The sequence below is a fragment of the Borostomias antarcticus genome (assembly GCF_949987555.1).
Source record: "Borostomias antarcticus genome assembly, chromosome: 8".
Lineage (NCBI taxonomy): Eukaryota > Metazoa > Chordata > Actinopteri > Stomiiformes > Stomiidae > Borostomias > Borostomias antarcticus.
In genome coordinates, this window is record NC_140241.1 from 925,717 (window position 1) to 936,596 (window position 10,880).

Genomic DNA, 10,880 nt, shown 5'->3' on the forward strand with positions numbered 1-10,880 from the left:
CCGAGCCGCTGCTCCAGCTCATCAGCCTTTCTTCTGAGGAAGTCTTGTTGATGTGGGTGTGTTTGTTCATCTGTCAGGAGGCTCAGCCTCTCCCTGTCACTACTGGTTTTTCTGCATTTCAGCGCAGCAGCCTGTGGTGGGTGCTTCCCTACAATTGGCCCAGTTCACCTGCGCCGCCATCATGCTTACTCAGCACACTGAGCCACTCAGCTGGATTTGAGACTTGCACTGAATGGAACAAACTGGTTTCTCTTTAAAGGTTAGGTACAACCACCTACAATTCAGACAAAGATAAAAAGGTCACTTGAAATACTATCATAAACAGGTTTTGAAACGTGACACAGAAGCTAGTCCTAATACTGTAGATTAATCAAAAATGAAAGACAGTAAAAAAAAAAGGAAAAAAAAAAGGACCATTTCTTATGAAATATTGTTTTAATACCTTTTTGGTAATTTAACGATCAAGTTGGCATTTCATTTTAACAACGGCACTTAATTTCTTTACTGTTTAAAATATAAAAGAAAATCAAATGGCCTCAGCTCCTGCATGTCCAGCTTCACCACAGAAGAGATTATTCACACACCTCTGGATTAGGGTTAGATTGGGACTATAAATATACAAAATACTACGTTTCTCTCCTTAGTGATCATGAAACTCCTCACTCATTTGACTAATTCATCACCAATGTCTGTAGATTACAAATAGATTGTCAGGCTTACATCTTCATTACATTGTCTTAATACAATTTAACATTCAAATGTATTTATTTATTTTTATAACCACTGCTACCAAGTGCTTTATAATGTGTAAATTAAGTTAGCTACCATGCTGCATCTCCCATAATTCCACAATGGAAAACTTGTAAATTAAATCCTTTTTCCACATACATGTATAATACAATTAATTGGAGTGTTGAATATGTAATTGCATTATGTGTTTTGTATTGTTTTCTATAAAACATTCAATATTTATAATTTTGGTTCAAACAGTCGGTAACCATTGACAATTACTGTAATTCCAATGCTTCATTCCAAAATAACTTCCATGTCAAAACGATACAGCTGACATCACTACTGTAAGTACTGAATGGTGATAGTGGTTGTGGTAAATGTCCCCATGTATGGGACACTCACACATGCAGTCCAGGGGCTGTTTTTCCTGGAAAACCAAGACCTGAAATACAATTATTGGATGAACAGGTGTGTGTTTTCCTTAAGAGGGCTCTGGATCCATGGGTTTCAAGTTCCAGAGGGTGGCTTCACATCTGCCTGTGCAGAAATGTCCTTTAAGACCAAGAGCTCCTCAAGTGAACTGAACAACGTTCAAACTGAACAGATAGATGGCGAGCTACAATTATTATCCTTGTTCCATTAAACTGACGTTTAGCACAGTGTTCTATTACAAAACAATTTGTTTATGTTCAACAAATCATTCAAACATTTCAATAATAATACTAATTTCCTCACTTTTTAGACGATCTCTTACGAGCTGTGAAAGCCCTATTAACTCCTTCATAAGTGTGAGATTAATACTTATTTTCATGTCGTGCTCAACAGTCTTAAATATCCATCATCTTCATGGATGAGTGGCCTGAGGCAATTTGTTTTCACTCTGTGTGATAAAACGTTCAGGCCTCCCAGTCCATATCCCAGGAGATCAACAGCCTTCCTCCTCTTCCTTCATAACCAGAGAACATTCTGGATGGGCTCACCGAGACACTGTTAGAGTCATTCTACCCATCCAGATGGTGTTGAGATCAGTGAGATTGTGCGCCCAGATGTAAATGCGGACATGGGAGCAGCATCAGTGCCCCCCTGCGCCGTCCGCCTCGTTGGCCATCTTGCTGAACTTCTCCTCCAGGGCCTCTGCGCTGATCCTGGGCAGGCCGTTGTCCAGGGGACAGCCCTCCACCAGGCTGTTGACCGGGGTGGGGGGCACGGCCATGTCCTCCTCCAGGCACCCAGCACCCCCCGCCGTGCGCTCACGGTCCCGCAGGAAGTCCTGGATGATGGGCAGGACCTTCTTACGGGAGGCCAGCGTGTTGCCTTGGAGATAGGCTTTGATGTGGGAATGGGGGCTGCTGATTGGAGAGAGGCTGAGGCCAGGGTTCCGGGCTTGTTCCAACGCCTGACTCATCTAGAGTGGGCAGATAACACAGCACTGACCCTTCAAGAGATACCAATGGACTCAACTCAAACAACTTTTCAACCACCACCACCACAACAACAACAACAACCACAACAACCGCCACAACCACAACAACAACAACAACAACAACAACACTCAGCCATCTGAATTCACACAATCAAATTTACTCATTTTCAAAGTTAAAAAATAAAGGTTTGAATGATGTTTGATCTTGTAGTGGAGCAGGGAAGCTGCAGTGCATACCTCCGTCCTGTAGAGGGCGCTGGAGCTGTAGACGGCCAGCTGTCTGAAGGGCTCCTTGTTGTGGCTGAAGGAGATGGTCATGGCCACCAGCAGGTCCAAGCCGTGTCGGCGGCAGAAGTCACATAGTTCCTCCTCTAGACTCTGCCTCTGGAGAAACTCCTGAAACACACATTAGATTCACAGAGTCGGTTGGATTTATAAACTGCATTGTTGAGTCTAACTGTTGGACCCTGGTTTGATGGGGATGTCTCATGTTCACAATAGTAGAAAGACAAACCAGTGGTGGGTTTCCTCATAGAAGGAGCTTGTCTTGACTCTGTGGGTGGTTGTCATGCCAAAATGTGTCCCGGATTAGAAGTTAAATAGTCTTGTGACCATTTTTTGTTGCTAGCTCATTTGAATGAAAAATCTGTCTATAGAATTGAACAATCTCGTCCACGAACGTTGGCTACTTGGGAGCTGGTAGCTAACGTTGGGAGCTAGCTAGCTGGATAATGTTTGTGGACCAGACTAGTAGCCAACATTTGTGGATCAGATTGTTCAATTCTAAAGATGTATTTTTCATTCTAATGAATTAGAAACATTGATATTATATGTGTAGCTTACAGACCGCAGACAAGTTAGCTAGCGAGCTAGCAACAACAACAAAAAAGATCACAAAATGTTATAAGACAATCATACTTCTTACCCCGGACACTATTTGGCAAGCAGACTATTTGGCATGACAGTTCTGTGGGACTGACAAATCATTTATTTGTGTTGTGTTTTTTTTTTGTGGGGGGGGTTCTTCTAGCCTGCAGGCCAGGCCAGTTAGCACGCCAGTCCACCGGGAAAAGCTCCCGACGGCCACCCCACCCCTGCTTAAGCCTCATCTTTGTAGTTCTAGCCAAGTTAGCTATTGTTAGCAATACCAGTTGATAACACACTAGGCGCTATTTTGCGCATGAACACGTAGCAACATTGTCCACTGATAGAAGTTACAGTACTGTGTGTGAGACTGATTGGATGAGACAGAAGCACTACTAAACAGTCTTATTACAGCGTTCACTTAGTGTTGATGCGCGGAGCAGCCATCTTGATTTGAGTTCATAGTTGTGGTGGGGTCAGGGGTCAGGTCGGGGTAGATCCCCCCCAAGCTTCCACGGCAGAAATCCCAGTTCAGATGACATTTGTTCCAGGGTAACTCCCAGTTCCCGAGGCGGTTCATGGAACGTACCAATAGCCTTTTTAGATTGAATGTTGTGCCCCGAAGGAGCAGGTGCACACCAACCTCCATTGTCATGTAAATGACACTGACTGCCAGTCGGAGATCCTCTCCCGACGCGGCCTTCATGTCTTTCAGGAGCATCTGTTCTGTGGTGAGGCCTGGGGGACACAGAACGAGCAGCATGCTGGATGGACCGCTGGGCGCAAATACAATCTCACAAAATATATTCAGGACTTATTCATAAAACACACTAAACATAAAATATAAATCACATGTTTGTTTTATTCAAACAGAAGTAAATAAACCAGAAGGTTGAATCAGAGAAGGGCACCGATCTAAAGAGCTGAGACTTGGTGTCAGTCTCCGTATTGTGACCTACCTGACACGTCAAACTTGGCATTCTGCAGGGACTGGAAGAGGGCGCCCCTCGGTGGCAGGCTGGGGAAGCGCGCCTCCAGCAGCGCGGCGTACTGGCTGTCTTTAGGGGTGACCTTTCCCGCCGCGGGGGCCATGTTCACACAGTCCAGCACGATGGTGCCTGAGTCACAGACAACAGGGGGGTCAACATGCTGGTGGGGGGGGCTCACTGGACAGTTCTCACAGGAAAACAAGAGTACAGTTAGCTCGACTACAGTTAGCTCATAGCAAATATGATATGGGTCGGAGCACGTAGAGCCCTGACTGTTCATACCGTTCTGAAACCCTCGCCCATGTAAAGTTATGTTATGTTATGAGGGAGAAGTTTTCTCTGCACTCACACAGAGAAAAGGGTTTAGTCAAGAAAGCGTTAATAGTCTAGAAAAGTGCTACTAAAACATACAGCTGAATGTGATAGATTGTGGTCAGTTACCATATAAACTGTAATAAACTGTGGTTAGTTACCATATAAACTGTAATAGACTGTGGTTAGTTACCATATAACCTGTAATAGACTGTGTTCAGTTACCACATAACCTGTAATAGACTGTGGTCAGTCACCATATAACCTGTAATAGACTGTGGTTAGTTACCATATAAACTGTAATAGACTGTGGTTAGTTACCATATAAACTGTAATAGACTGTGGTCAGTCACCATATAACCTGTAATAGACTGTGTTCAGTTACCATATAACCTGTAATAGACTGTCGTCAGTTACCATAAAACCTGTAATAGACTGTGGTTAGTTACCATATAAACTGTAATAGACTGTGGTTAGTTACCATATAACCTGTAATAGACTGTGGTTAGTTACCATATAAACTGTAATAGACTGTGGTCAGTTACCATATAACCTGTAATAGACTGTGGTTAGTTACCATACAACAGCAGAGCCAGCTGTGGATCAAGGATCTCGGGGGCTTTCTGGACGATCTGCTCCGTCACAAGGGTGGCACAGGAGCCCACCGTCTCCACAGTAACGGGGCAGGAGGGCGAAGGGTCTCTCTCCAGGCGGTGGTGGTCAATCACCTCCACCACCGCCCCCTCCAGGTCACCATCGGAACTGCAAGCAAATAAAACAGCTTCATCTATGAGAAAATCTAGAGTATTCAAAGCAGATGTCCTGTTGCTATTGACTTGGTTTAAAAGCACTGAAAAGACTCAGTCAAAGTCAAAAGTTGATTAAAAGAGCACTGAAGGACACACACACACACACACACACACACACCACACACCACACACACACACACACCCCTCCTGACCTGGGCAGCACGTTGTGGTCGACCAGCGTGAGGTCCAGCCGTCCGGCCCGGTGGAGGCCCGCCAGGTCCAGCTCATCCCGGAACAGCAGGCGGTCCTGGGCCAGGCCGCTCTCCCTCAGCAGGAACACGCTGTCCGAGCGCAGCGCGAACGCCACCCTGGGGATGTTCAGCACGGCCAGGGGGGTTCGCCCAGAGACACGCGTCTGGGGAGGGAACAGATATGGGGGCTATTAGGGCTGCAAATTTCAAGGAATTTCATTAATCCATAACTGTTAACCTTAACAAACGATTTGCTCGCTTAATTTTTTTGTCTTCTTCTGCTGTGTTGTTGAAATTTCCCAGCATCCCAATTAGCCTTCACTACATGGCGTGGCCCTCATGTGCAGTCAGACCTTAAATCATGATTACATTTCACACAACTCCCGTTGAAAACGTTTGTTAAAAAAAAAAAAAAAAGAAGTTCTGTTCCATTAACAAGCAATTAATCAAGTAACCAAATCTTACTTGAGTAAATTATTATCGGCAATTAATCGATAGTTGATTAACTATTAACATCTCTAGTGGCTATAATTTTTCTTCTTCTTTGTGCGTGTTACAGTAGGTGTTGTGTTCTCCTCTCCTCCCAGGCTCGGGGCCGAGGGGCTATCCTTTTACCACCCCGGGCCTGGGTGAGGGGCTATCCTTTTACCCCCCCGAGCCTGGGTGAGGGGCTATCCTTTTACCCCCCCGAGCCTGGGGGAGGGGCTATCCTTTTACCCCCCCGAGCCTGGGTGAGGGGCTATCCTTTTACCCCCCGATCCTGGGTGAGGGGCTATCCTTTTACCCCCCAGAGCCTGGGTGAGGGGCTATCCTTTTACCCCCCGAGCCTGGGTGAGGGGCTATCCTTTTACCCCCCCGAGCCTGGGTGAGGGGCTATCCTTTTACCCCCCCGAGCCTGGGTGAGGGGTCACCAGGGCTATATATCCAGCACACCTCCAGGAGCCATGTCACCGTGTCGTCATCCACACCCGTGGCTATTATGTTCTGTACTGAGGGGATACAGTACATTCAAATATTTTCACGTTCATTTTCATTTGTTTGACCTCCTCCCAGGACGAGGTCACGGGGGAGGAGGGGTGTGATGTGCGTGTCTCACTGTGCGACAAATAAAGATTGTTTTTGTTCATTTGTTTAGGAGGCTATATTTTCAGTAGTGTGTGTTGGTCTGTTAGTTAGTCTGTCTGTTAGTCAGCAGGAACGCAAGAACTACCAGACCGATTTTCATGAAACTCGGTGGAGGGGTGTAGCATGGGCGACGGAAGAATCCATTAAAGGAACACGCCAACTTTTAGGTAAATTATCTTATTTCTCATCTTCCCCAGAGTCAGATAAGAAGACATACCTTCTCTTCTCTGTGCGTGCAGTAAAAAGCATTGAGACCTGTGCCATTAGCCTAGCTTAGCCGTTAGCCTAGCTTAGCCCCAATCACTGGAAGTGGCTTGACACCAGTTAGCCTAGCTCGCTAAAAAGTGACAAAATACACTTTCCAACAACTCCAAAACTTTCTTATTGACATGTTGTAACTTGTGTATGTAGAAATAAATAATGTTAAATGACACATTGTTATTTTCGGACCAGACATACTTGGAACTATTTTCTTCTAGCCAAACCACTGCTGCCTTGTTGGTGGAAGTTAGAACAGGGCTTTTGAGGTGCTGCGTGATATCACTGCGCCCAGGCAGTTCACATTTCCATTTGACTGTGGCGTTACCATGTCAACGCTGTGAGACATGTGATCGGGGAGTAATGAACTTAGTAGAGGAGGTGAGATCTGGACCACGAGGCCGACACGACAAACACACATGCACACGGTGAGGTTTTATACAAACCATCATGTATCTGAACTATCAAGTTAACATGAAGGGTCCGATTGTCACCTTTGACAGGAAGTAGGCGTAGGCCAGGGCTGACACTGTAGAGTCCAGGTCACAGGCCTCGTTCCCCAGGACCACGTGGAACCCCAGGCTTCCCTCTGCGTTTCCCTGGGGAGGACAGAGCAAGGGAAACAATGGTGAACCCTCCCTTCACTTGAAATACACAGAGCGTGTGAAGTGGTGTGTGTGTGTGTGTGTGTGTGTGTGTGAGGATGAACACCAATGCTATTCCGATGCACCCAGCCTGTGGCAACGCAACTCCTGACAGCCAGTGATGACGCAGCTAGTGTACTAGTGGCTTTCCATGAATACTTCCTGTCTGATCACAAAGAGATCAAGGAAGATGACAACCGTACAAGAAGTGGAACGGGGCCCAAAGTACCCCTAGTCTCTCACAGCCAGGCCGGACCAATCCCAACACTTCCTTCACACTGTGCCAGCATAGCCAGACCCAACCCCACACGTCCTTCCTTCCACTTCAGACTAAAGTCCCCCGTACCCTTTGTGCTGTGAGGTGAGGGGCTGTTCCACCACCCGTCGGGACCAGCAGCTGATTAGATCAGAGCAGCCTCTCTCCCTCACAGCGCTCAAATTCAATGAGCCTCCACAGATGGAGGCTTGATTGAGGCCCCCTGTGTGCTTCCAAGTGCTCGTACTGCTCTGACTCTGATTTCATGCTTCCAGGCCGGTGTACAGCACACAGAAATTGCAGATGAGCCATCAGCTAAACTGCGGTGATGAGGTCAGACTGTGAGCCAGATCCAGGACCACACAATGGAATATCGCGTGACGTAACCGCAGAGAGAGCCTGGCTTGTCTGTCATCGTCACAAGGGTTTTGTTTTGGTGGAGGGAAGGCAAGAGACAAGAGAAGTGTTTCATCATTATGACTGCATCTGCATGTGTGCTGTATGTGCATGAGAGAGAGAAAGAGAGAGAGAGAGAGAGAGAGAGAGAGAGAGAGAGAGCGAGAGAGAGAGAAGAGAGAGAGAGAGAGAGAGAGAGAGAAGAGAGAGAGAGAGAGAGAGCGAGTGTGTGTGTAGAACAGTGATGGGGGGGTGAACTGTGACAGACTGGCAATAACTATCAAAAGCCCCCAATGGATGATTACCCCGTCGACCACTAAAGCAGGCAGACTGTACAGATAGAGGGGGGATTAAATACACGCCACGCGCTAGGCACACGCTAGGCACGCGCTAGGCACACGCTAGGCACACGCTAGGCACACGTGCTAGGAACACGCTAGGCACACGCGTCATGCACACGCAGACACCCAGCATAGACGCACAGACTCCCTCTCTCGCTGTAGCCTACGGTGTAAACACAAACAAGGAGAGGAAGGAGAACGCAGTAAGAATGTAGCATTGAGGATAGAGAATGTAGCATTGAGGATAGAGAATGTAGCATTGAGGATAGAGAATGTAGCATTGAGGATAGAGAATGTAACATTGAGGATATAGAATGTAGCATTGAGGATAGAGAATGTAGCATTGAGGATAGATAATGTAGCATTGAGGATAGAGAATGTAGCATTGAGGATAGAGAATGTAGCATTGAGGATAGAGAATGTAACATTGAGGATATAGAATGTAGCATTGAGGATAGAGAATGTAGCATTGAGGATAGATAATGTAGCATTGAGGGTAGAGAATGTAGCATTGAGGACAGATGGTAAACATACAGCAGGGACATTTTCTACCTCCTCTTTTCACACTCTCTAAAGTCAGTCTATTTTATTTATACATGTCCAGGTCAAAATAAAAAACACACTATCATGTCCTACTGATGCGAAAGACCCGGACAGGTGGGAGCTGAGCTGTTTACACAGACGGAGCAGCAAGACCAGAGAAAGACACACGCCTCCCCACGGCCCAAAGCAGTCCTTCCCTTTCCAACCCACTCTACCATCCGTCCAATGCATACTAGAGAGATCAACCCCCTCTACCATCCGTCCAATGTGGACATACTAGAGAGATCAACCCACTCTACCATCCGTCCAATGTGGACATACTAGAGAGATCAACCCACTCTACCATCCGTCCAATGTGGACATACTAGAGAGATCAACCCACTCTACCATCCGTCCAATGTGGACATACTAGAGAGATCAACCCACTCTACCATCCGTCCAATGTGGACATACTAGAGAGATCAACCCACTCTACCCTCCGTCCAATGTGGACATACTAGAGAGATCAACCCACTCTACCATCCGTCCAATGTGGACATACTAGAGACGCATCTGCGCTAAAAGCTCTCTGTGTGCTGGTGTACTGGTGTGTGATGCGCGTGCTCCCTGTCTGGAGTGGAATGCCCTTTGACCTCAGCAGCCTAGCTCACCGTGTTGGGGTTCAGAGCGATCTCTACCTGGTCTCCCTGGGGTCCGGGGAAGAGCACAGTGACTTCTTGTTGTGAGTCTTACGTTTCTGTAGCCTACTGTTCCTTAATTGCTAGCTAGATCTTATCCAATCAGCTCACAAGTTAGAATGGATAATGCAATATAACAAGCTAATTAGAAATGTGTGACAGCTGAAGCTAGAAGAGTAGGCTACTGGGATCAGACCTCAAACTTTGGTTCACGAACCAACATGCGTGAGGCACGATCACGGTGACATCCTGCGATTTTTAATATAGCCTATATATATTTTTAACATTACATGAAGCCTAAGCTTATACAACAAAACTACCTACAGTGTGTTTAAACTAACTAAGGTTAAAAATAGAAAGCGGGCAGCTGGACAGCGCGCAGCCACGCCGCCCCTCGGGTCCAGGGGTCCAGGGATCAGGGGTCCAGGGGTCCAGGGATCAGGGGTCCAGGGGTCCGGGGTCCAGGGATCAGGGGTCCATGCCCAGGGGTCCATGCCCAGAGATCCTTACCTTCAGCGCGCCGCGGCAGCTCTGCAGAAACGCGTCCATGCTGCTCGGGAGACGGGATCTGCGAGGCGAGGACGGAGCTGGGTTTCCAGGACGGGGCTGGGTTTCCAGGACGGAGCTGGGTTTCCAGGACGAGCTGGGTTTCCAGGACGGAGCTGGGTTTCCAGGACGAGCTGGGTTTCCAGGACGGAGCTGGGTTTCCAGGACGGAGCTGGGTTTCCAGGACGGAGCTGGGTTTCCAGGACGGAGCTGGGTTTCCAGGACGGAGCTGGGTTTCCAGGACGGAGCTGGGTTTCCAGGACGAGCTGGGTTTCCAGGACGAGCTGGGTTTCCAGGACGGAGCTGGGTTTCCAGGACGGAGCGGGGTTTCCAGGACACTCAAAGCTCTGCGCACGCAGCTACTGATCATGAAAAACAAGCTGCAGCTGCAAGTCACTCCGCTGTCACATGCAGGAGCTATACTTCAAAAGCAGCAGTGCTAGACCGTCATGCGCGTCGCCTTTGAGCCTCTGGCTGACGTTGGTACTTGTGGTATTATGGGTAATGTAGTGTCAGAGCAGGAAGAAATGTAGGCGGATTGAGAAAGACACACCACCCTCACCTAAAGCCTACAAATGCAGTCATCCTTTCTCTGTGCCTTCATCTGTGGGAGTAACTAACATGGTTGGTGAATAAAAAGGTAAAAATATATTCTTTAAAAATCTTTATTTCATGTCCATGATCTTCTAGGTAATTTACAATGAACTGCCACTTGCATAGAAAAACAAACCTTTTGGGGACAGAAAGAGTTTTGTTCTCAAGTTAAAAGCGAGA

The 10,880-nt window shown here is 47.2% G+C and overlaps 2 protein-coding genes across 2 annotated transcripts in view; both read right to left on the minus strand.

The window, feature by feature from the left end:
- pi4kb (phosphatidylinositol 4-kinase, catalytic, beta) overlaps positions 1 to 10,880 on the minus strand; it is a 229,655-nt gene that overhangs the window by 158,901 nt on the left and 59,874 nt on the right. The window lies entirely within an intron of this gene.
- On the minus strand, positions 452 to 10,714 carry prune (prune exopolyphosphatase). Its single transcript, XM_084441910.1, has 8 exons — positions 10,071 to 10,714; positions 7,198 to 7,302; positions 5,282 to 5,484; positions 4,898 to 5,082; positions 3,979 to 4,137; positions 3,663 to 3,757; positions 2,393 to 2,551; positions 452 to 2,137 (listed from the first exon to the last, which is right to left on the minus strand). The coding sequence occupies exons 1-8, from the start codon at positions 10,107 to 10,109 to the stop codon at positions 1,805 to 1,807; spliced, it is 1,278 nt and encodes a 425-aa protein (XP_084298036.1). The 5' UTR covers positions 10,110 to 10,714; the 3' UTR covers positions 452 to 1,804.

Excerpts from the sequence above, each read along its gene's own strand:
- prune (XM_084441910.1), bottom strand. The coding sequence starts at position 10,109 with ATGGACGCGTTTCTGCAGAGCTGCCGCGGCGCGCTGAAG. Across the intron at positions 5,485-7,197 it reads ACGCCTACTTCCTGTCAAAG|ACGCGTGTCTCTGGGCGAAC; the intron begins GTGACAATCGGA and ends TTCCCTCCCCAG. Across the intron at positions 5,083-5,281 it reads GACCACAACGTGCTGCCCAG|TTCCGATGGTGACCTGGAGG; the intron begins GTCAGGAGGGGT and ends ATTTGCTTGCAG.